General features: G+C 49.9%; 1 protein-coding gene across 1 annotated transcript; it reads left to right on the top strand.

Annotated features, from left to right (window-relative positions):
* The first annotated feature begins 3,239 nt into the window (after positions 1–3,239).
* Rpap1 (RNA polymerase II associated protein 1) lies at positions 3,240–25,127 on the top strand. Its single transcript, XM_075961839.1, has 25 exons — positions 3,240–3,660; positions 6,054–6,304; positions 7,074–7,222; positions 7,437–7,526; positions 9,929–10,049; positions 11,284–11,505; positions 13,104–13,283; positions 14,527–14,642; positions 14,828–14,926; positions 15,859–15,960; positions 16,338–16,505; positions 16,715–16,897; positions 17,015–17,149; positions 17,441–17,611; positions 18,445–18,602; positions 19,067–19,225; positions 19,349–19,550; positions 20,050–20,159; positions 20,612–20,807; positions 20,992–21,144; positions 21,357–21,499; positions 22,234–22,990; positions 24,165–24,341; positions 24,475–24,534; positions 24,634–25,127. Exons 2-25 carry the CDS (start codon positions 6,127–6,129, stop codon positions 24,781–24,783), a joined length of 4,179 nt encoding a protein of 1,392 aa, XP_075817954.1. The 5' UTR covers positions 3,240–3,660; positions 6,054–6,126; the 3' UTR covers positions 24,784–25,127.
* Positions 25,128–25,533: the final 406 nt, after the last annotated feature.

Here is a 25,533-nt window from a genome sequence, read left to right as displayed (position 1 = left end):
AAGAGAGAGTGCGCATCTACATCTCCCGATTTTTCTACCTGGGCTCCAGGTGGCCACACCCTAACTAGATGTGATGGGTTGATAGTCTCCCCATCAAAAGATGAGGTGGGTATTGGGGTGAGATTTTTTTTGTTTGTTTTATTTTTCAAGACAGGGTTTTTCACTGCACAGCCCTGGCTGTCCTGAAACTCGCTCTGTAGACCAGGCTGGTCTTGAACTCACGGAGATCCACTTGCCTCTGCCTCCATAGTACTAGGATTAGAGGCATGTGTCACCACTGCCCAGCTATTCTGATTTTTTGGGGACAAGAATTCTTAGATGTTTTGTACTTCCAAGTCACTAACTATCACTTCAAGAGGGAACTTGTGTGCAATGGGTCACCTTTAGTGATGCTAAGATTTGTCTGGAAAGGCTGGGTGTGGTGGCTCCCAGCAATGTGGGGTGGAAGCAGGCAAGAGGATCTGAAAATTCAAGGCCAGCCTGAGTTACTTTAGACTTGTAAAGATTCAAACTCAAACAGGCTGGGGTGTAGTTAGTTGGTACAGGGATCCATTATTTTATTCTGAGCTATGTTTTCCTCCTTTCTTCCATTCTGCAGCCTTTGTGATGGTTCCTTCCCTACATCCAGAACTTTTTTTTCCTTTAGAGACAGGGTTTTTCTGTGTAGCCCTGGCTGTCTCACTCTGTAGACCAAGCTGGCCTCAAGCTGATGGAGAACTGCCTGCCTCTGCCTCCTGAGTGCTGGGATTAAAGGTGTGTGCCATTACCACCAGGCTTTGTTGTTGTTCTGAAGTGTATTGGTGGAGGCTGGAGGTGTGTGTGTGTGTGTGTGTGTGTGTGTGTGTGTGTATGTGTGTGTGTGGTTCTGGCTGGTCTTGCACTGCAGCAGTCCTCCTGCCTCAGCATCCGCAGTGCTGCGATTACAGCTTCATCAATGTCTTCAGCAAACTCTGATGCCTGCTAATGTTTTATTTGTTCATGTTATGTACTTGAGTGCTCTATCTGCATGTACACTTTATGGTAGAAGATGACATCAGATCCCACCATAGATGGTAGTCAGCCACCTGGTGGTTTCTAGGCATTGATCTCAGGTCCTCTGGAAGAACAGCTAGTGCTCTTAATCCCTGAGCTATCTCTCCAGCCCCGCCTGCTGAAGTTTCAAGCCACTGAATTAACACTGACTGTCCCAGTGAAAGACCCGGATAAATTCAGACCCCTCTAGCGAAAAGAGTAGAGCCAAAAAAATCTAGCAGGGAGAGAACCAAAAATCTAGGTTAGCAGGTTCATTGACTCTGTTCCAGGAACTAGCTGACCATAAAGTTAGATTATAATCTTGAGAATAATCTTGAGAAATAGGGAGTTACCCCCTTGTGATTATCACTAGTATTTTTAGAATTTTCCAATGACGCCCTCTCTACCCCCTTTGGATTACTGGGTTATGGTTTCTTCCCTTAAATACTCCTTTTCCCAGCTACTCGGGGGTCAAACTCTACTACCCCTGTGTGGGAAATGAGTTTCGGCCCCAGTGCACTGGTTCCTGTCCTTGTCAAATAAACCTCGTGTGATTACAGCAAGGACGGTCTCTTGTGAGTTCCTGGGGGATTGTGTTATCCTGAGACTTGAGTGAGAGTCTCTCCACTCGGGGGTCTTTCACTAGAATGGCCTCAAACAGTGATTTACTAAGGATAACCCTGTGCACAGCGATCCTTCAAGGGCAAGCATTATCCAGGCAAAGAACAATGGACAACTAGGCAGTGGTGGTGCATGCCTTTAATCCCAGCACTCGGGAGGCAGAGGCAGGCAGATCTCTGTGAGTTTGAGGTCAGCCTGGACTACAAGAGCTAGTTCCAGGACAGGCTCCGAAAGCTACAAAGAAACCCTGTCTTGAAAACACAAAAACAAAACAAAAAACAATGGACTATCCAGTCCATTTTAATACACAGGACTTTTACTTTGTCAAAACAGCCTTGGGCTAGAGAGGTGGCTCATCAGTTTAGAGCACCTGTTGCACTCGAAAAGGACTCAGGTTTGGCTTCAAGCGCTGCTGTTTGTAACTCCAGTTCCAGTCCCAACACCCTTCACTCTCCTTTTAATTCTTGGGCTCCAGGCACACAAGTGGTAAACATACACACAATCAAGTAAAACATGTATACACTTATACGATAAAAATGAATACATATTCAAAAGCATCTGTTAGCTCTTCCAGAGGACTGGGTTTGATTCCAAGTACCCACCTGGTTGCTCACAACAATCTGTAACGACAGTTCCAGGCAATCTGACTCCCTCTTCTGGCTTCTCAAGGCACTATGCATGCACATGGAACACAAATATATATGCAGGCAAAATTTGTATATTTAAAAGGAAATAAATAAATCTAAAAATAAAAAACAGAATCTCAAAACCAGGCAGTGGTGACTCACACCTTTAATCCCAGGATTCTGAAGGCAGAGGCAAGCGGATGTTCTATAGAGTGAGTTCCAGGACCGCCAAGGCTACACAGAGAAACCCTGTCCTTTTTTTTTTTTTTATTTTTTTTTTTTGGTTTTTCGAGACAGGGTTTCTTTGTGGTTTTGGAGCCTGTCCTGGAACTAGCTCTTGTAGACCAGGCTGGTCTCGAACTCACAGAGATCCGCCTGCCTCTGCCTCCCAAGTGCTGGGATTAAAGGCGTGCGCCACCACCGCCCGGCTAGAAACCCTGTCTTGAAAAACCAAAAAGATAAAATCAAAACAAAACAAAACCAAAAACCACATAGGGTCGCACTTTGTAGCCCAGGCCAACCTTAAATCTGTCGATCCTCCAAAATCACTCCGCCAAATTCTGGGATTGCACGCCCCTTCTGTATCACCAGGCTGGAATCTTGTGAAAAGGTAACCAGCAATTGTTGCAGCCTGCTATGAAAGTGCTCAGGTTTCAGATCATCCGAGCTCAGTACAGTGAGCAGAACTGACTGGTAAAGGTTTTACTGTTGACCGTGGCTAGACCTTAAAGGGGAAAGGCTTTTGGGGAGGGGGTGGCAAAGAAAAAGGGGTTGAATTTCCAGGAAGGGAGACTGGCATGAACAAAGGCAAGATGCTTAGGAAGCGTGTAACCTTGATGACACCAAGGCCCTTTCTAGTATTTCTGTCTTCTCTTCAACACCTCAGTGCTTACTGGGTGCTCTCTGGGAGCGTTGCTTTCTTTGGGTCCTTCTCCCGGTTCCCTTCTCGCTCGTCCTAAGCACACAGGGAGGTCAGCGACTGTGCCACCTTTGTGTGCTGACTGCGAGCACCCGCGCAGGAATAGAGGTTGCAGTTAAGTGCGGTGGTGAGAACACAAGGACGGCTGTGCCAGCCTTTGCCTCCGCCAGCGGAGCTGCGGGTGTGTGGGAAGGCCAGGGACTGCAGTACACCAAACGCGCGTGTTCCGAGCGCCTGTATAGAGTTAGGTGTCACAGGCTTCCCTGCTTGGGGTTCACGTTCAACGCGGGACAGGGAGGCTCAGAACGCTCGCGGTCAAGTCAGACGCCGCAGGCCGGGCTGCCGGGCGGAAGCTGAACTCTAGCGGCGGCGGAAGTGCGGCTCCGCTCGGGCAAGATGGCGGCGCCCAGGCTTTCCTCGTTCTAGGAGGTGGCTGGCTGCAGACTCGCTGCAAGTGGTTCAAGCGGAGAACGCAGGAGCAAGGTGTCCGATTACTTTGTCATTACCTGTTTGGGAGTCTTTGCACAGCAGTGGCTGAGACCCCTGTGTCACATAGACCGGGGGCACAGCTCTTCATTTTCCGTGGCTGACGGGTGTGATCCAAAAGATGCTTAACTCGAGCCTTCGGCGCAGTCACCGGACAGGTTGTGTCCTCAAAGCGAAGGCTGCGGTGTAAGGGGCAGTTCGAAAACCCAGTGCGTCCATTGTTAGTTTTCCTTCGCTTTTGAGTTAATCTGTAGGAACTATCCTTGTGATTCAGGGTGTAGCTTGTGACACAAATTGATTTTAGACAAATCTCTCCCGGAGTTTGTGGGGGGTGTATATTTGCTTCTTTATGAAGCACGGAGCTAGCTGTTTTCATTCACTGAGGTTTATTTATATAACAGGTACTGTGGTAGGCACGTTTTGTGCAATAATTTTTTTACTGTTGTTGTTTTGAAAGGTTTCATTTATCCCAGGCAGACCTGTAATTTCTGATCCTCCTGCCTCCACTTCCCAAATGCTAGGATTACTGGTGTCCCAGCCCTGTGCATTCTACAGTTGAAACTGAATTAATAATAGCTTGAACAATTTGCCGAATTTTACTCTTAATAAGTAATGGAACTGATATTTGATTTCTGACTTACTGATCTCTAGTGCTACTGCTAAACTACCCACATCAGCCCTGTGAGTGTGCATATGTGTGTGTGTGTTTACTGGGCAGAGAAACCAAGGCCTTATGCATGCTAGGCAAGCATTGTGCCATTGCCTACACCTGACTCTAAAGAAAACGCTCAAAAAAGCCTTTTTAGGGGTAATGTCATTTTTGACTTTTTTGGAACAAGGCTTTGTTATATTATCACACAAACTATCTTGAGACTCTCAATCCTGCCTTAACCTCCTGAGTGCTAGGGTTATAAGTATAGCCAATCACAGCCGACTTTTAGTACTCTTCCTTAAGTTATACGCTTATAATTATTTTGACATTTCTGTTCCCTTCAGTTCTTGTGTTAGGGATATTTTCTATACTGGCCTAGTAACTATAGTTAATAGTTATTACATATGATCCTGCATAGGACTGGATGTGCGGCACTGTTGTGATTCTGACCTACCTGGCTAGTGTCTCCTTGCTTCTTAATGTTCTTAGCCTTTAGAAGATGGCTGGTGTACTGGGCTCTCCCATGTGCCATATTTTGACATTTTTTATTACGTTATTATTCACTGTATTTTGTGAAGGTAGGCACACGTGCCAGTGTGCTTGTGGAGGTCAGAGGACAGCTTGCAGGAGTTGGTTCTCTATTTTAACCATGTGTGGGGATTGAATTTAGGCTGCCAGGCTTGGCAGCAAGTGTCTTTCTTTATTGATTTGAGTCATTGAATCCTTGTTGATATATTTGTTTATTTATTTATTTATTTTTGGACAAGATCTCTCTATGTAGACCAAACTAGCCTCAAATTCACAGAGATCCACCAGCCTTTGCCTCCCTAAAGGCATGTCACACCATACCTGGTGAATTTATCTTTTTAAAGTTTATAATTCAGTGGCTTTTTAATGCATATTTAAGGTTGCTGCCAACATCTAGTTTGAGAACATTTTGAGAGTTTGCCATGCATTTTGTAAACAACCTAAATTGGCTATATATCCTTTTTGGTTGTTGTTTTGTTTTGTTTTAGACAGGGTCTCACTATGTAGCCTTGGCTGTTCTGGAACTCACTAGGTAGAACAGGCTGGCCTCAAACTCACAGAGATCCACCTGCCTCTGCTTCCCAAGTGCTAGAATTAAAGTTGTTTTTAATTCTTATTTGTTTTTGATATAGAATTTCATGTAGCTCAGGCTGACTTTTGAATTTGCTGTATAGCCAAGGATAACCTCGAACTCTGTACCCTCTTGCCTTCACTCCCTAGTGCTGGGTTACAGATGTACACCACCATACTTTTTTTTTTATATTTATATTTATTATGTACACACCAGAAGAGGGCATCAGATCTCACCACAGATGGCTGTGAGCCACCATGTGGTTGCCGGGAATCGAACTTGGGACCTCTGGAAGAGCAGTCAATGCTCTTAACCACTGAGCCATCTCTCCAACCATACACCACCATACTTGCCTCTAAATAATTTTACTAGATTGATGGCCAGAGAGTGCTGATGGGGAAAGAAATGCAGCCGGGTGGTGGTGGCGCACGCCTTTAATCCCAGCACTCCGGAGGCAGAGGCAGGCGGATCTCTGTGAGTTCGAGACCAGCCTGGTGGTCTACAAGAGCTAGTTCCAGGACAGGCTCCAAAACCACAGAGAAACCCTGTCTCGAAAAACCAAAACAAACAAACAAATAAATAAATAAGAAAAACATAATCAGTACTCGGTTGTAAAGGCTGTTGTTCGATTGCTCCTAGGGGTTAATGAGAACATTTCCACAGCAAGAAGGAGTGGAAAGAGTCATACAAAGGTCACAGCTTTAGTGTCAAGATGCTGTCCAGACCAAAGCCTGGAGAGTCTGAAGTGGACCTACTGCGCTTCCAGAGTCAGTTCCTCGAGGCTGGTGCGGCTCCGGCGGTACAGCTGGTGAAAGGAAGTAGGAGACGTGGTGATACTCACCTGGACCAGCTCCCACCGCAGGACCGTCGGGATGTGGTGATGCTGGACAGTGAGTGCCTGCAGGATGGGTGTGAGGAGAGAGGGGTCAGCCTAAGGGAGCCTGCTTTTCTCCTGAAGAGAGAGGGGTCAGCCTAAGAGAGCCCACTTTCTTCCTGAGAAGAGAGGTGTCAGCCTAAGGGAGCCCCCTTTTCTCCTGAGGAGAGAGGAGTCAGCCTAAGGGAGCCCACTTTCTTCCTGAGAAGAGAGGTGTCAGCCTAAGGGAGCCCTCTTTTCTCTTGAGGAGAGAGGTGTCAGCCTAAGGGAGCCCCCTTTTCTCCTGAGGAGAGAGGAGTCAGCCTAAGGGAGCCCACTTTCTTCCTGAGAAGAGAGGTGTCAGCCTAAGGGAGCCCTCTTTTCTCTTGAGGAGAGGGGTCAGCCTAAGAGAGCCCCTTTTTCTCCTGAGGTGGCTGAATACTGTTCTAGCTGTAATCTCTGTTGCTGAAAGTTTGTTTTATTTTTATTTTTTAGCATTCTGTTTTGTTTGTGAGAAAGGGTCTCGCTCTGTGACTCAGGCGTGTTGGAACTCACTATTTGGGCACAAACTGACTGTGAACTTGTGGTAGTCTTCAGCCTCATTCTAGGATACCAGCTGTGCACCACCGCGGGGTTCTGCAGCTCTGCAGCTCCGCTATATAGGTGAAGAGGTTGAGGTCCTACCCAAGATTACACAGGTTGATCCAGGGCCCAGAGCATCTGCCTTGTTCTATGCTGCTGCCCCCAGCTCTGATATCTTCTTAGGAAAGTGTGGCTATACTCAACATCTGGGTTCTTTCTTTCAGATCTCCCAGATGTGCCCCCAGCTCTGGTGCCCGCTCCTGCAAAGAGAGCTAGACCCAGTCCTGGCCACGCCCTGCCTCACGATGAAGACCCTGAGGAGAGGCTGAGTAGGCACGATCAGCACATCACTGCAGTTCTGTCTAAAATTATTGTACGTGTTAGCCCAGCCGGGGTGGGAGGGGGAGATCCCATTTGGAGCAGAAAGGATAAAAGCAGAGGGTGCTGCAGAAAGGTAGACTTTCCCACTCTGCAGTCAGGTTAGGGCTATGTTAGACCACCTAGGACAGATCCAACATAGGCCGGTGGACTAGGGTTCAGCCTGGAGAAACCTGTGCATCTTCATTGTTTGTGTTCCGTTGCCACAGGAACGGGATACAAGTTCAGTCACTGTGACTCTGCCTGTGTCCAGTGGTGTCCCTTTCCCCGCTGTGTTCCATCGCTCGAAAGAGAGACAGGTAAGCAGGGTTACCTTAGGTGGGGTCTCGTTAGGGTTTCTATTGCTGCAGCAAAACACCATGATTAAAAGCAACTGGGGGATAAAAGGGTTTATTTCAATTACATTTCCATGTCATAGTTCATCACTGATGAAGTCAGCATAGGAATTAAACAGGGCAGGAACCTGGAGGCAGGAGCTGATGCAGAAGCCATGGAGGAGTGCTGCTTACTGGCTTACTCCTTATGGCTTCCGCAACCTGCTTTCTTTTCTTTTTTTTTTTTAAAGATTTACTTATTATATATACAATATTCTTTCTGCATGTATCCCTGTGGGCCAGAAGAGGGCACCAGATCTCATTACAGATGGTTATGAGCCACCTTGAGGTTCCTGGGAATTGAACTCAGGACCTCTGGAAGAGCAACCAGTGCTCTTATCCTCTGAGCCGTCTCACCGGTGCCCAACCTGCTTTCTTATAGATCCCAAGTCCACCAGCCCAGGGGTGACACCATCCACAATGGGCTAGACCCTCCCCCATTTTTCGCTAATTAGGAAATGCCTTATAGGCAGATGTTATGGAGCTGTTCTCTCAGTTGAGGTTCCCTCCTTCCAGATAACTCTAGCGGGATCCGTTGGCATAATGCTGTCTAGCACAGGTGGTGCTCAGGGAGTTTCAGGGTAAATCTTCTCTAGGTACTTTAGGAAAGTTCTTTTCTTTGAGACAGGGTTTTTCTGTATAGCCCTAGCTGTCCTGGAACTCACTCTGTAGACCAGGCTGGCTTCAAACTCACAGAGATCTGCTTGCCTCTACTTCCTGAGTGCTAGGATTAAAGGTGTGAACCACCACCAACCGACAAGGAAAGTCCTTTTTTTTTAAAAAAAAAAAACTAAGCCAGAGGCAGAGGGAGGCAGTTTGAGGCCAGCCTGGTCTACATAGTGAGTTCCAGGACAGCCAAGGCTACACAGAGAAACCCTGTATCGGAAAACCATTAAAAAAACCTTTTTTTTATTTATATGTATTTTATGTAGTTATATGTATATAACTATTTATATGTATGGGTGGATGTGTTCACACAAGTGCTGATGCCCGCAGAAGTGAGTTCTAGGCACTCGTGAGCTGCCTGCTGGGGTGCTGGGAAGAATAGCGAGTGCTCTCAACTGCTGAGCCATCTCTTCAGTCCTCTTCTTCAAAATTTCACTTTTATCTGGTGCCCATGGAGATCAGAAGAGGGTTTTGAAACCCACGGAACTGAAGTTAATGGATGGTGATGAGCCATTTCTGGGTGCTGGGAGTTGAAATCAAGTCCTCTGTAAGAGCAGCAAGTGCTCCTAATCACTGAGACCCACACAGTTTTGTTTGAGACAGTCTCTTAAGAGGCTGGCCTCAGACTCACAGATTTTTTTTTCCTCAGCCTTCCCAAGTGTTTGAAGGCTGCCTGCTAGGCAGGCAATAAGCCCTGAGCTGTATCCACTGTCCAAGTCCTATTTTCTTTTTTTTTTCCTTTGGTGTGTGTATGTATATGAGTGTATGATGTGTGTGTATGTGTTGGTATGTGTGAATTCTGAAGGTCAGAAGACCACCTCAGGTGTCATTCCCTGCCTTCGACCTTCTTTAAAAGAGCTAATCTTGGTTGTTCTCTGATTTGCACGTCAGGCTAGATGGCCTTTGTTTTTTGTTTTGTTTTTTCTCTCTATGTAGTCTTGACTGACCTGGAGTCCAGTGTATAGACCAGACTGGCCTTGAACTCACAGAACTCACAGGGATCAGACTGCCTCTGTCCCTAGTGTTGTGATTAAAGGTGTGACCACCACACCCAGCCTTAAATGGCCTCTGAGTTTCTAGGGATTCTTCTGTCTCTATCTCCCATCTTGCTTTAGAAATGTTGGGATTACAGATATGTGCTAATTGTGCCCAGTTTTGCATGGGTTATGGAGATACAAACTCAGGTCTTCATGCTTACAGAGCAAGTACTTTCACATGGATGTAGGTGTGTGTGCACGTGTGTTGTATGTTTACGTGTGTGCTCACAAGTGTGTTCGTGCCTGGGTATGGAGATCAGAAGAAAACCTGTAGGAGTCAGTTCTCCTTCCAACATGTGGGTCCCCTGGATCAAACTCATGTTGTCAGGCTTCAGGTCCCCTTACCAATTTAGCCATCTTGCTGTTCCTCTTTATTCTTCTGAGGTAAGGTCTCATTTCTCAGTCTGGCTTCAGACTTGCTGTGTAGCAGAGAATGTCTTGAACTCTTCTTCTTTCTGCCTGCACCGCCCGAGTGCTGGGTTTCAGATGTGTACCTTCACATCCCAGAAGTTCTGCTTGCTCTGAGAAAGTTTCTTTCCTCTTCATTGCAGAGCCTTGGTTAAGGAGCTAAGGAAGAGCAGGTAATAAATTTCAGCAGCTTGAGTTGTTCTCTTTGCCCTGCAGGGGAAATCAGGAGCATCGGGTAAGAGGAGCATCTTTGCCCAAGAGATTGCAGCAAGGAGGGCGACTGAAAACCGGGTCTCAGCAACTGGGGAAGTTGTCCCCAAGCTAGACCCACCAGAGGGTGAGTGCTGGGCTAACATGCTTGAGATTAGTCTTTTTTGTTTCTTATAAATGTGCTTTCTTTTTTAGGTTGTGGTGGAGTGGGGCAGAGACAGATGTAATGTATTCCAGTCTGGCCTGAACTCACCGTCTAGTTCCTCCTCCTTCCCTGTGCCACCAAGCCCAGTTTATATGGTTATAGGGATCAAACCCAGGGCGTCATGTATCCTAGCAAGGATGTGCATGCTAGCAACAGAGCTACTTCAGCTCTCAAATGTAGTTTATTTAGTCTTTCTGTCCTTTTATCTTTGTTTCCTTGCAGAGGTCCAGGTTCAGTTCCGAGCACCTATATGGTGACTCACAACCATCCACAACTCTAGTTCCAGACCAGGCTGGCCTCAAACTCACAGAGATCCGCCTGCCTCTGCCTCCCGAATGCTGGGATTAAAGGCATGCACCACCACCGCCTGGTGTTTTGGTTTTTTGTTGTTGTTTTGTTTTGTTTTGTTTAGGCCTGGCTATCCTGGAACTTGTAGACCAGGCTGGCCTGTAATTCACAAAGATCTGCCTGCTTCTGGCTCTCAAGTGCTGGGATTAAAAGCATGTACCATCAGTACTTGACAAGAATTATTTTTTAAATAAAGAAAGAATAAGTAACAGCTATGTAGTGTCTGATGGCCAACACCTTTAGTCCCAGCACTCAGAAGGCAGAGGCAAGTGGATCTCTGAAATTGAGGCCATCCTGGTCTACAGCTCCTTCAAGCATACTTTGAATTGACTTCAGATAGAAACTACTAAGGGAGGGTTAGTTATTAATTCGGCCTCTAGTCCTTGAGAGCTACATTATCTACAGAATTAAACAAGAGACACTGGGACTGGAAAGATGGCTCAGTGCTGAAGAGGAAGTGCTGAGGTGAGGTTAGCAGTGTCTGGTAGAGACTGTAAAGAATACCGACCAGGTTTTCATTAGTGATGTGGAAGGGCAGGAGGTAAACTGGTGGTGGATGGCTACTCAGGATCTGATGATTCAGAGAGAAGTCTTCCCATATAAGTCTTAAGGGAAGAGTGACTGAGAAGCTGCCACCTCACCTCCCCAGAATGTCTAGAATGCTGTGTGGTTTCCATTCGGTGTCCAGCAAAGTCCCAGGTTCATCACTGGTCTCTGGGACTGGTTGACTTATTGAAGAGACAGAGGGTATAGGTAGAGCCAGGAGGACAGAGTAATAACGCTGATTACTTTATAACACTTCTTTCAGGTGCTGTGCCCTCTGAGACACCGTCCTCCAGGGACAAAGGCAGCCAGTTTTCAGGGGGCAGCCATGACTTCCACAGATCGAACCTGGTCACAGGGAAGGGGCTGAGGAGCCAGGCAGCTGAGCAGGAAGTCCAGACCATCCACGAAGAGAATGTTGCAAGACTGCAAGCCATGGCTCCCGAGGAGATCCTGAAGGAGCAGCAGCAGTTACTGGCTCAGCTTGGTAATGATGCTAGGTCTCCCTGTGGGACGAAGCTAGCAGCAGTTGTTACTTGTTGGGGAAGGCCTACTCTGAGTGCCAGGCACTTTGTCTGTCACGTGTGTGTTTGTTTATTTTCGTAGCTGGGATTGAACCCTGGTCCTTACATATTCTAGGCAAATATCTTATCATGAACTGTACCTGTAGCCCCTAAAGGAGCTGAGGGAAGCAGTGAGCCACTACAGCATGTGCTAGTATAGGACAGATGTGTTTTGAGTATTTATTTATTTAGTGGCATTGGAGATTGATGTGCTATATGCTGAATACTTTCATGCATTTTTTTTCTGTTTTATTCTTAAACTATTCCTCTACTCCTGAGAGAGATAGGTATTAACTTAATTTTACTACTAAAAAAACAAAAATAAAAAAATAGCCCGACAGCAGTGGTGCACGCCTTTAATCCCAGCATTCATGAGGCAGAGGTAATTGTGAGTTCGAGGCCAGCCTGGTCTACAGAGCAACTTCCAGTCTACGCAGAGAAACTCTGTCTCAAAACCAAAAACAACCCAGTCTCTGCTGCTCAGGGTGGCACAGGCCTTTAATCCCAGCACTCTTGAGGGCCGGAGTTTATGCTCAGCTACAAGACCAGTTTGAGGCCTACTGTCTCTGTGAGACTGTTTCTCAAAAATCCTCAAAAATAGAAAACTTGGAGCTTGTGTGATAGCTCAGTGGGTAAAGGTGCTTGCTGAGCAAGCCTGATGACCAGGGTTTGATTCCTGGAACTCATGTGAGGTGGAGGAGAGAACTGATCCCACTGAATTGTCCTCTGACCTCCCCATTGCACCATGGCACATATAACCTCCCATGAATCCATAAAGGGGAAAAAAAAGAGGTCCAGAAATTTAAGAACTTCTCCACAAGCCACATTGATGGTGAGAACTTCAGAAGGAATTAATTGTGGGGCAGCAGGGGGTGTTACAGGGAACCCAGAGCCTTGCACGTGCCACACAAAGCGCTCTACACATCTGGTCCTGTGGATTCAGTCTAAGAGTTAATGCTTCTGACCGGTCTAGCCACCCCGGCCCCATCTGCATCTCCGCACGAGCTGTTGTAGTTCATGCTATGCCTCATTACAGCCGTATTTATCCTCTGGCATACCTACAGCTTCCTGTTATATACAGGCGAGTGTGGTCTGCCACGCCTTTCTCGGAGTCCGTCTTGTTCTTCATGGTATAGTGAGCATTTATGGAGCGTGTATTCAGTTTTTAGTGAATCTATGTACAAACTGACTGAAAGAACTTGTTCATCTAAGTGTTTTCCTTTAGGCTCTAGTCAACATTCACTAAGCCACAGCTGCTTCAGATTTCTGGCCTGGTGGCCAGAGTGGTTCAGAGGACTGTGGAGAGCAGGGCCATGAGGGTAGTCAGGCCCCAGGGGCTACAGGTGTGGACTGGCAGTGTCGTTAAAGAGCCACAGGAGAGTGCAAGGGTCCTGGGCCAAGCCTGGGAAGCAGTTTTTCTTGCCCTTGGCACCCAGAGGAGGAAGCTCTCAGCCCGTGTCAGGTGTGGGGAAGGCTAGGGAGTGCCGACCCTGCTTCTTATTCTCTCCACCTTTACTCCCAGACCCCAGCTTGGTTGCCTTCTTGAGATCTCATAGCCATGCCTTGGAGCAAGCAGGAACCAAGGACCCCAAGGAGCAGAACCCAGGAAGACCCACAGTTCCAGTCGCTAAAGAAGAGCCCATCATGTCAGCGTCTAGCAGTGAGCCCACGGAGGAGGACAAGCTGGAGCCCAGAGCCCCAGGTGGGGAGGAGAGACACCATCTTTTGGTGGATAAGAGTAGTGAAGAAAGCCAGGCGGTGGTGGTGCCTACCTTTAATCCTAGCACGTAGGAGGCAGAGGCAGGGGGACCTCTGTGAGTTTGAGGCCAGCCTGATTTCTACATACCAAGTTCCAGGACACCAGGGCTACAGAAGAGGGGAGTGGGCTGGTGAAATGGCTCAGAGGATAAAGGCACTTGCCTCCAAGCCAGACAGCCCAAGTTAGATCCCTGGAACCTACATGGTGGGTGAGAAAAGCCACTCCCGAGGAGTGTTTTGTTACTTACACATACACACAGAGACACACACATGGGGAAAAAAAGTAGAAAAAACTGTCCTTCCTCCATGGCCCGGCTGATGGGGAGGAGAGGTGGAGATGGAAGGTTAATCTTCATTAGTGCTGTAATTGGCTCAGATAGCCCTCATTTGCTGGTGCACACACTTCTGCTTCTTGTCCTCTTACCACTACTCCCTCCCACCTGAAGAGGCAGCGAGGTGCCGCTGACGCTCCCTCCCTCCCGAGACAGGCATCTTCCTGCTCTTGCTGCAGGTGCACAGCTCCTGCTTCCTCCCTCTTCTGTGCTGCAGGGGGATGGCAGGGCCAGGGTAAGGGGAGAAGAATCTGATGCAGGACTAGAGACACGCCAGACCAGAAGCAGAGACCAGTGGGAGCACTTATTTCCCAGAAACAAGATTATTCCATTAGGGATTACAAGAGAGGAAATTTCATTATGACCCGGAACCTCCTGCTCCTGGAGGGCTGCTGGGCCAGCCAGGCAGGTTGAGTGGGGGCGGGGTGGAGGTGGGGAAGCCGGAGGATGTGGTAGAGGTGTTTCGAAATCCTGCACCATTGGGACAGCATAGCTGCCCCCTCTTCTTTGTCCCTGTTCCCTTGCTCCTTCAGTGGTCTGGTAGCAGAGAGGACTGTGGTACTTTCCTTGATATATGGTCTTCCTTTTCTGTTTCTTCTTTTCTCCTCTTTCTCTCTCGAACAAGTCTTTGGAATCAGAAAGGGGCTAGAGCCAGGCCAGCCATGTCTGCTAGAGTTGAAACATTCATCCTGTTCCCAGGGGCTCCAGCCCCCAAACCATACCATTGAGCCATAGCTGAGGGTTGGAGCTGCTAGACAATGCAGAGGGCCTGTGGCAGCTGCCCTCTGCCAGTGGGGAATTTTACGGAGAGTTGAATTGAGTCCCTTGAGGAACGCTATGCTTCTGCCTCCCTAGCACTGAAACTACCCATGACCCCCAACAAAGAATGGCTCCATATGGACACAGTTGAGCTGGAGAAGCTCCACTGGACACAGGACCTGCCCCCGCTCCGACGGCAGCAGACACAGGAGGTGAGAGGGACCAGGTGGATGGGGACGCTGCTCTTCTGTGCTCTCAGCTTCTCCCATCTCCTGCCTGGCCCTGAGGAAATGACCCTCATTTCCAGTCAGAGGTAGTGCCCAGGCCCAGTCCAAAAAGGCTTGAGTGTGACGGAGAAGTCGCTGCTGTGTGAGCCCAGCTCTTTTCTTTCTCTTAGAGAATGCAGGCCCGATTCAGCCTTCAAGGAGAGCTCCTGGCACCTGATGTGGACCTGCCCACACACCTGGGCCTGCACCACCATGGAGAAGAGGCAGAGGTAAGGCGTGGGCATGGGACCCAGAGAGGACTGGGAAGCTCTTGGCAGGTGTGTTAACATCTGTGCAGAAAAGGATATCTGGTCAGTTGCCTTTAATCTGTGTGCCATGTTCCAGCTCATGGCCTTGCTGTCACTCAGTTCAGAGTCAAAATGCTGTTCCTCCTACTGGCATCTCGTTCTGTTCTGGAACTCAGAGCCAGGCCTTGCGTGCTTTCCCTTAGACAGTTCCATCCCTCATGGGGCTGCCATCCTGATTTTCCTTACCTTTCCCAAGTCTCCTTTGCACATAGAATACGGTCCCAGCTCCTAGCTTGGCAGCACAGCCTATTACGGACCCCCTAGCTCTGCCCTCTACTGCTGTACCACTCTGCTGATGGCCACGTGGTCGCCCCATTTTCACAGCCTCACAGGGTTCACTCCCAGCAACGGCTGCACCCTCAGTCCATGCTAGGCCATCAAAGCTCTACCCCCTCACCGAGACCAGATTCCTTTTCCACACCTGTCTTCTGCTTAGAAATTAAACATCAGCTACTGGGCTAGAGAGATGACTCAGTGGTTAAGAGCGCTGGCTGCTCCTTCAGAGGTCATGAGTTCAATTCCCAACACCCATGTGGTGGCTCACAGCCATCTGTAACTGTAGTGTAGTCTCTTGGGATAAGCTGACCTCTTCTGGTGGACAGATAGATGTTCATGTAAACAGAATATCCATATACATAAAATCTTTAAAAAGAAAAACCAGCAGCTACTGCATCCCTGGATGCTTTATGCCACCGTTGCTGTGTATGTCCTGTATTCTTTATCAGCTTGAGGCTCCCAGGAGAGCCAGAACTGGATGTCACTGACTTATGCTGCCTTTTCCTCGACATCTTCTTGGGTGTTTGGGGGACTCTGCCCTGTTCTTGATTCCTTTTGACTTTTTGTCCCTGCACCAGAGAGCAGGGTACTCTCTCCAGGAGCTGTTCCATCTGACCCGCAGCCAGGTGTCCCAGCAGAGAGCCCTAGCACTGCACGTGTTGTCCCAGATCATCGGCAGGGTAAGTGGACTGTGGGCCTGGTCCTCCCTAGCTCCACCGCACCCCTCACCCCTTGGCCTTAGACTCTTTTTCTTTTTCTTTCTTTTTTTTTTTTTTTTTTTTTTTTTTTGCTTTTTTCGAGATAGGGTTTCTCTGTGGTTTTGGAGCCTGTCCTGGAACTAGCTCTTGTAGACCAGGCTGGTCTCGAACTCACAGAGATCCGCCTGCCCCTGCCTCCCAAGTGCTGGGATTAAAGGCGTGCGCCACCACCGCCCCGCTTAGACTCTTTTTCTTTGCACTGTAGGTCAGACTAGGAATGGGGCAAATGCAGGGTGATGGGCCAGCAAGGCCCATACAAGTTCTGCATCTTCAACAGTTTTTTTCCCCCTGATCCCAAGGCCCAGGCTGGTGAGTTTGGAGACTGTCTAGTGGGCAGTATCTTGCGCCTCCTCTTGGATGCTGGTTTCCTCTTCCTGCTTCGCTTCTCTCTGGATGACAGGGTAGACGGTGTCATCGCAGCAGCCGTCCGGGCTCTTCGCTCCCTACTAGTAGCTCCTGGAGATGAGGTATGTCAGGGGTAGGAATGGGGTTCTGCTCCTCACTCTGGGTATGCCCTTTGCCAAGGCTTTGCAGGCAGAATGGAGAACAGAGAGCAGCTGGCAGCCTCTTCTCAAAGCCTCTGCTGTTGGTGTGTCGGGAGAAGGAATTTTGCTCTACCTCGGAACCATTTTCATGCCTTTCCGTCTCTTCCCAACTCTGCCCCATCCTCCGGCAGGAGCTCCTCGACAGCACCTTCTCTTGGTATCATGGAGCTTCGGTGTTCCCTCTGATGCCCAGCCAGGAGGACAAAGATGATGAAGGTGAGGATGAAGAACCCACAACCAAAAAGGCGAAGAAGAAGACCCCTGAAGAAGAAAGCCGCCCTCCCCCCGACCTGGCCAGACATGATGTCATCAAGGTAGATGGCAATCTACCTTCCCGGTCTTGACCTAGTGGGCAGGTTTATTGGGCAGGAGAGGTCTAGACCTGGGTCTTCACCTCATGTGGCAATGGGTTTCTTTCTTTTGAGTCCTAGGGGCTCCTGGCTACCAACCTGCTGCCTCGGCTGCGCTATGTGCTGGAGGTGACCTGCCCAGGGCCCTCTGTGGTCCTTGACATCCTGGCTGTCCTTATCCGCTTGGCCCGGCATTCCCTGGAGTCAGCCACGAGGGTGAGAAGAGGAGCAGGGCGGTGAATGGACAAACAACCCCTGGGCTCTTCCTTCTTTATTTTGTGGGTTTTGTTATTGTTATTTTTGTTGTTGCTGTTAATTTGAGATAGGGTCTCATTAGAGCACAGGCTGGCCAAGGGCTCATGATATAGTTCAGGCAGCCTGGAACTTGTGGAAGACCTTCCTCAGCGTCCCGAGTACTGAGATTATAGGCATAGCTATGGTATGTACCCAGCTGGAGGGGCTTCATCTTGATCCTGTCTGCCTCCCTTTTCCTCCTGTCTCCTACAGGTCCTAGAGTGTCCTCGGCTAATAGAGACCATAGTTCAAGAATTCCTGCCTACCAGTTGGTCCCCCATGGGGGTGGGGCCTACTTCCAGTCTATACAAAGTGCCCTGTGCTGCTGCCATGAAACTGCTTAGAGTCCTGGCCTCAGCTGGGAAGAATATTGCTGCCCGACTGGTAAGCAGGACCCAAGGCAAAAGTTGGAGGGCATAAGACAGGGCTGATTCGGGCTAGATTAAACATGATCCATTAATTCTGAATAGCTACCTCACCTCACCTTCCTCTTCCTCTCTGGTCCAGTTGCTCAGAAACTCAACAGAGACCAGCAGGCAGGAGCCTGGGCACCTGGGTCTGTTGGACCTAGTCTGGTCTCATAACGTGGGGAAGGTTCTCTGATGCAAAACTGATCCAGAGTTGCTAGCTGCAGATAGGCACTTGTCACCTGTAGCCTAGAAAAGGTACTTAGCAAACACTGTCCAAAAAGGAGAGAGGAGTGCTGGCCAGTAGGCGGTTCAGCAGGTAAAGGCACTTGCTGGCAAGCCTGATGATCTGAGGCCGGTCTCCAGAGCCCACAGGGAAGGAGGAGGGAGATGACTTCCATGTGCATGCTGTGACATGCGAGCATCTGCAGCCCCAAATCAGTGCTTACAAAAGATGAAGAAGGGCTTAGATTCTTTCACCCCTGCCCAGAGCCATAGGCCCTGTGGCTGACAGAGACTTAGAGTGGGACCAGCCTGAGCCTTTTTCCAAGAGAGAACCAGATGCCAGTTAGAAAATGCTGATACTGGGCTGGAGAGATGGCTCAGCGGTTAAGAGCATTGCCTGTTCTTCCAAAGGTCCTGAGTTCAATTCCCAGCAACCACCTGGTGGCTCACACCCATCAGTAATGGGATCTGGTGCCCTCTTCTGGCCTGCAGGCATACACACAGACAGAATATTGTATACATGATAAATAAATATTTAAAAAAAAAAAAGAAAATGCTGATACCACACCTTGTGCTCATCTCCAGTTCAGCAGCTGTGACTTCAGGAGCCGTCTGAGCCGGTTCATAGCCGAAGCTCCACAAGAGCTGGCCTTGCCCGCCGAGGAGGCAGAGATGCTGAGCACTGAGGCCTTCCGTCTGTGGGCTGTGGTCGCTTCCTATGGCCAGGGTGGCCACCTTTACAGGTGAGGAAGGCAGGAGTAGGTCTCTTGTAGAGCCCTCCGTTGTGTGTTTTGAGTCTTACTGTTACTTCCTTCAGCTTTGTTCAGGGTCCAGAGGAGGGGAGGCCAAGAGTGGTGAGCGGATGTCTGCTAGATGACGCTTGGGAGTCAGGACCTGCTAGGGAAGGGAGGGATGTCTCCTGGATGATGCTTGGGAGTCAGGACCTGCTAGGGAAGAGAAGGTTAGCTGCAGTCTTTGACAAAAGCATTAGTACATTGGTGAAGTCAGGTGTCAGATCTGTGCTGGGGGGCAACCTGGAAGGGTTGCAACCGTCCCAAGTTTCAGGACCTAGCAATGCACAGTGTCTCCACCCTGGGGCTTTCTCCTTCCTGATGCTCTTTCACCAGATGGAAGCCCCTGGCAGGCCTGTGCTTTGAGCCCTCATCTTGGTCTCTTCGTACAGTGAAGGCCAGTTGTTCTTCCCCAGGGAGCTGTATCCAGTGCTCATGCGGACCTTGCAGACCCTGCCTACGGAGCTCAGCACCCATCCCCCAAAGCCACTCTCCATGCAGCGAATGGCCTCTCTGCTCACGCTTCTTACCCAGCTGACCCTGGCAGCTAGCAGCACACATCCTGAACCCAGCAGGTAGGCCAGGTGCTAGCCTGTTGGCAGGCATGCCCAGCAGCAACCCAGGACAGGTGGGAATGCTCCTCCACAGGGAGCAAGGCGGCCAGACCCACACCTTTGCCCCTTTTGATACTCCGGCAGTGACTCTGCTGAGGCCTGCATGTCGGCCATCCCTTCTTCCATCACCTGGACGCAGGTATCTGGACTTCAGCCACTGATCGAGCCATGTCTAAAGCAGACCCTAAAGTTCCTGCCCAGACCTGATGTATGGAATGCCCTGGGCCCAGTGCCCAGTGCCTGCCTGCTCTTCCTGGGTGCCTACTACCAGGCCTGGAGCCAGCAGGTGAGTGTAGCCTGCCTGTCTTTCTCTGCATCCTACCCTCTTCCTCCTGTTCTGACCCCACTTCCCCACTCCTTCTCTGTTGGCACCTCTCCCCGTCTCTGTGGCTTGGGGTCGGTATGTATAGATGTGGTACTGGGAGTGGAAGAGTGGAACCCGGAGCCTCACACGTGTAGCTGCTTCTCTACTGAGCCCACCTCTCCTTTTCTCTTCTACCTGTGTCTTCCTGCTGCTGTTTCCCAGGAACTTTGTTGATGGGACCTGAGACTCCTGAGCAGTAGCTCAGCTTGTCTTTTCTTCTAATGTACCCCTAGATATTGTGCACTGGAGGAAGCTCAGGGCTGTCTGTCCTTCAGAAAGGTCAGGCTGTGGAAGCTTCCAAACAGATTTTTTTTTCCTTTGAGGTTCTTAGCATAACGGGGGTGGGGGGGAGTCTGGGTCTATAGGATGAGGAAAACGGGTGTTTTGGCCTATCAGCTTAGTGCCCCTCTTGGTCCTCCAGTCAGATTTGTGCCCAGAGGATTGGCTTCAGGACATGGAGCGCCTGTTGGATGAGCTCTTGCTGCCATTGCTGAGCGAGCCTTCTCTGGGTCGTCTGTGGGATTCCTTGAGGTATGCTCTGTTTTTTTTTTGTTTTTTTTTTTTTTTTAGTTTTTCGAGACAAGGTTTCTCTGTGGCTTTGGAGCCTGTCCTGGCACTAGCTCTTGTAGACCAGGCTGGTCTCGAACTCACAGAGATCCGCCTGCCTCTGCCTCCCAAGTGCTGGGATTAAAGGCGTGCGCCACCACTGCCCGGCTTGAGGTATGCTCTGGTGGGTGGCTGGGGGAATGTGGGGAGGAGGCACTTCCTCTCCTGAGAGGTCTGGTGGGTGGCTGGGGGAATGTGGGGAGGAGGCACTTCCTCTCCTGAGGGGTCCTGGGTCTGTCCCTAGGAAGTGGCCCCTTAGGGGCCCCGGCAGGGAGAACCCTTGGGACTCTGAGGAACGTGAGCACTGATCTGCACAGCCAGGTCCCGCTTTTGTTCTCCAGACCAGAGTCAGCTCAGCGTCTCCGTTCTCCTCGCAGGCACTGCTCCCCGCTCTGCAATCCACTGTCCTGTGCTCCTGCTCCTGAAGCCCTCCCCAGCCTTGTGTGTCTGGGCTGTGCAGGAGGTTGTCCCCCTCTCAGTATAGCTGGCTCAACCTCACCCTTCCCATTCCTCACTGCCCTCCTCTCTCTCCTCAACATTCTGGTCCGGATCCACAAGGGGCTTTGTGGACAGGTAAGCCTTGGGTGCCTGTTTAGAGGTTAGGCATGGGGCAGAGATAGCTGGGATGGGAAAAGGGAGAGGTGGCCAGAAGAAGGGTGGCCTTGTTTTTCTGAGTGGCTGGGAGGGGACAGCCATCTGGGGAGCCCTGGAACACATGAGAGTCAGTTTCCAGGTCTGAACAAGGGTGTTTCCTCAGCTGGCTGCTGTGCTGACTGCCCCAGGACTCCAGAACTACTTTCTCCAGTGTGTGGCTCCTGTGCCTGCCCCACAGCTCACACCCTTCTCTGCCTGGGCCCTGCGCCATGAGTACCACCTGCAGTACCTGGTGCTCTCGCTAGCCCAAAAAGCGGTGGGTTCCTGTCTGCAGAGTCAGCCCCCACCCCGCTGTCCTCCCTACACCTCCATTGCCTGTGCCGTTTCTGCTGAAGCATGCAGCTCCTACTCCAGTCCACGCTCCCTGGCTGCTGTCCTTCATCTCCCTGTCCCTTTCCTCACTCAGCTCTGCTTTGTTCTCTCCCTGCTGCCCTCCCTGCACTGACTAACACTGTCTTTCTTCCTTAGGCAACACTGCAGCCACAGCCAGCCACCAGTACTGCCCTCCACCATACCATGGCCTTGGCCCTGCTGAGCCGGCTGCTGCCTGGAAGTGAATACCTTGCCCAAGAGCTGTTGCTGAGCTGTGTGTTCCGGCTGGAGTTCCTGCCGTGAGTCCAGGGATTTCAGGCATTTGGTGTTTGGCACTTTTGGATGCTGCTGAATTTTATTAACAAAACAGCATCTTGGAGCCAGGAAACCTAGGTTTTAGTCTCTTTTCTTCACGTATTATACTTAGTTATTCCCTTGGTGAAGTGAAGATGAGGCTACTCATCTTTAACCTACCCAAGAATGATAAAACTTTACAGTATGACAGTGGCTAAAAAATTGTACATAAGCCAGGGATGTGGTTAGCAGTGGCCTGTGGCATGTGTGAGGCTCTGATTTGAGTGAAGGCCTGGCATGGTGATGCGCACCTCTCATCCCAGCACTTGGGAGGTAGTAGCAAGGAAATCAGGAGTTCAAGGCCAGCCTTAGCTACCTATCAAATTCTAGGTCAGCCTGGGCTACATGAGAAAGAGACTGTCTCAAAAGCGAATGAATGAATAAATGAATGAATGAATGGGAACTGGGTCAAACACACCAGAATGAGGCTGTCCCATAAATAAACAAGTAGGAGCTGGGTGGGACACATCGTAATCCCCACACAGCTAGGGATCAAGCACAGAAGTTTAAGTAAATTTGTCTCTGCCCCATCTCCTAAGTGCTATGCAACACTGGTGTGAGAGGCAGTTGGGGCAGAAAGGCACAAGGACTGAACTCGGAAGCCCTCAGGAGCTGGCGGCATAGCCGTTTGGATGCTGTGGTCCCAGCCCTCAGGTTTGGCTTTTGTGTCCTGTTACAGGGAGAATGCGTCAGGGGGTCCAGAGGCAGCTGACTTCTCTGATGGACTATCTTTAAGGAACAGTGGGGACCCTCAGTGTAAACGAGGGGCTCTCCTAGTTCAAGCTTGCCAGGATCTCCCCAGCATCCGCAGCTGCTACCTGGCCCATTGTTCACCAGCCAGAGCTAGCCTGCTGACCTCCCAAGCCTTATACCGCGGGGAGTTACCACGAGTTTCAAGCCTGCTACTGCCTGTACCTAAGGAGCCCCTGCTGCCCACTGACTGGCCCTTCCAGCCATTGATCCATCTCTACCATCGGGCTTCAGATGCTCCCTCTGGGCTCCCTGCTGCTGACACCGTAGGCATCGCCATGCGAGTCCTACAGTGGGTGCTCGTTCTGGAGAGCTGGCGCCCTGAGACCCTCTGGGCTGTGCCTCCTGGTGCCCGCCTGGCACGGCTCATGTGTGTGTTCCTGGTGGATAGCGAGCTATTCCGAGAGACTCCTGTACAGCGTCTGGTGGTAGCTCTTTTAGCGTGGCTCTGTCGGCCCCAAGTCCTGCCAAACCTCAACCTGGACTGCCCACTCCCTGGCCTGACGTCGTTTCCTGACCTCTATGCCAGCTTCTTAGACCACTTTGAGGCTGTCTCTTTTGGGGACCACTTGTTTGGGGCCTTGGTCCTTCTTCCGCTGCAGCGTCGGTTCAGTGTCACCTTGCGCCTCGCCCTCTTTGGGGAGCACGTGGGGGTCTTGCGAGCCCTGGGCCTGCCACTGACTCAGGTATGTGTCCTCGGCCTTACAAGGGCCGTTGTCCTGAGCCTGCGGGGCTCTGGCGTGTGGGGGTTCCTCATTTTACCTCTTGGGAGCTTTGAAGGTGTCAGGATGGTAGAGAATAGGAGGGTTTTTACCATGGTATCTGGCAGAGAGTAGGCATTGGTATTAGCAAGGTTCCCTTCTACTTGTAAACTCTTGTAGCCTAGATGAAAGATATGCTAAGACCAAAAACAAAACCATAGATCTTAATCACCCAGATTTAAGGTAAGTCAGAGTTCAGAGAATGTTTAGAACAATCAGAGTGGACTTTCTGAAAGGAAGAAGTGCTATTGGGGAGAGAGGTTTGGCCTGGTGGGAAAGTTTGGGGAGAGTTTGACTCTTTTGGGAAATTTCTGTGAAGCACTTGCTGGAAATAAAGCTAAGAGGCAAAGTCCTAACGGTGGTGAAGCCCATGCTGGGCATGGTGGTGCATGTCTTAACCCAGGATGTGGGAGGCAGAGGCAGGAGGATTTCTGTGAGTTCCAGGATAGCAGAGCTGCTACACAGATAACCCTGTCTTCAAAAACCAAATAAATAAGTAAATAAATAAATAAATAATGAAATAGTTTTAGAGCCAGATATGGTGGCACACACCTTTAATCCCAGTACTCAGGAGGATCTCTGATCTCTGAGTTTGAGGCCAGCCTGATCTACAGAGTGACTTCCAAGACAAACAGCCACACAGAGAACAGAGACTGTCTCAAAAAAAAAAAAGTTTTTGAGACAGTGCCTTTCTTTGTATCCCAGGCTGGCCCCAGTCCTCTGGATGTATTCAGGAATGATAAGCATGTGCTTCCACTCCCAGCTCAGTAACACTGTTTATATTTTTTCTAGTCTCTTTTGAATACTTGTATATTTTTATAAAATAGGAACTACTGCATAGAGAATTTTTTCATTTAGCCCTATATCATAAGCATTTGTCATCATTAAATAGACTTAAGAAATCAATACTGTGTGTGCTGGAAATGTTTCCCAGGGCTGTACGTGTATCCCAGGAGGGTGCTTGGGCTCTGAGCCCTGCCCTGCACTAGTCTTTGCCCTGAGGACCTGCTGCTCTGGCTCCTGTGGCCGGGAGTCACCCACCACTGTCCGCTGCGCAGGTCTCCACCCTTGCCCTCAGAGCTCATTCCCTCCCTCACAGCTCCCTGTGCCCTTGGAGTGCTTCACAGAGCCAGCTGAGGACAGCCTGCCTCTCCTTCGGCTCTATTTCCGGGCCCTGGTTACTGGCGCGCTCCGTCCACACTGGTGCCCTGTCCTCTACACTGTAGCTGTGGCTCATGTCAATAGTTTCATCTTCTCCCAAGACCCAAAGAGCTCAGTAAGTCCCATCGTCATATTCAAAGAGTGGGAGGGGAGCTGGTGGTCCAGTTGGGAAGGGGATGAGAGTTAACCAGGCCAGTGGTGGGTATCAGTCCTCGGCTAGATACCACATCTCCCTCTTGTGCTCCTAGGATGAGGTGAAGGCTTCCCGGAGGAATATGCTGCAGAAAACGTGGCTGCTGGCAGATGAGGTACGACTGTGGGTATTGGGAAGATGAAAGATACAGGGGCTTAAGGAACCAAACCTCAACAGACTCACCACCCACTTCATGGTTTTGCCCTCTCTACAGGGTCTGCGGCAGCATCTCCTCCACTATAAGCTTCCCAACTCCAGCCTCCCAGAGGGCTTTGAGCTGTATTCCCAGTTGCCTCGTCTGAGACAGCAGTACCTTCAGACATTGCCCACAGAGGTGCTTCAGAATGGAGGATTAAAGACGTAGGACACTTGGCACCAGCTTGAGATGGATATATTCTCCTGGGGCTTGACACTGGAAGTCTGCTCTTACAGAAGAACACCATTTCATGAGGGAAAGTGGGGGACAAAGGAACACACGGCTTGCCTTCCTGCGAGCACATTGTTTGAGCCTTTTTTAGAAACGGAAGAAATGCTTATTCCACCCGATACTGGAACTCAGGATCTGGGGCTTTGAGGGCTGTGCTAGGAGCGGAGGGTGACTTAGCTGTTTACCCCACTGAGGGCACAGAACAGGCTGAGTCCCCTCTCCTCACCTCCAGGATGTGTCATTGCTGTGCTACCCACTGAAATAAATTCTTTTCTACTCTAGCTGATCCGGACTGTTTTGTAATGTTCAGAGTTGGTCTCGGGTGGATTATCTCAAGGAGAGAGGTGGGAGGTAAAAACAGTCTCCATCTGGAGAAGGAAAGATGTGTCCTGCAAGTCTGTGAGAGTGACAGTGCCTTTGGGAATGGGTGTGGTCCTGGAGAACTCTGCAGGCCCCTGGAAGGACAGGGGTCAGCCAAGCCAATGTCAGCCTGATGTAGTACTTTCTGTATGCCACTCCAGTAGGCCAGTTTATGTACATGCCTCTGTGTGTATGAATGGCGTGTATGCAGGTGGCCACAGAGGCCGGAAGATAATGTCGGATCCCCTGGAGCTGGGGCTATAGGTGGTTGTAAGCTGTCTGCCATAGGTACTGGAAACCAAACTCAGGTGCACTTAACCACTGAGC

The sequence above is a fragment of the Microtus pennsylvanicus genome, chromosome 2 (genome assembly GCF_037038515.1).
Source record: "Microtus pennsylvanicus isolate mMicPen1 chromosome 2, mMicPen1.hap1, whole genome shotgun sequence".
Taxonomy (NCBI): Eukaryota; Metazoa; Chordata; class Mammalia; order Rodentia; family Cricetidae; genus Microtus; species Microtus pennsylvanicus.
The sequence above is the reverse complement of the archived record's forward strand: the minus strand, read 5'-3'. Positions and strand labels throughout refer to the sequence as shown.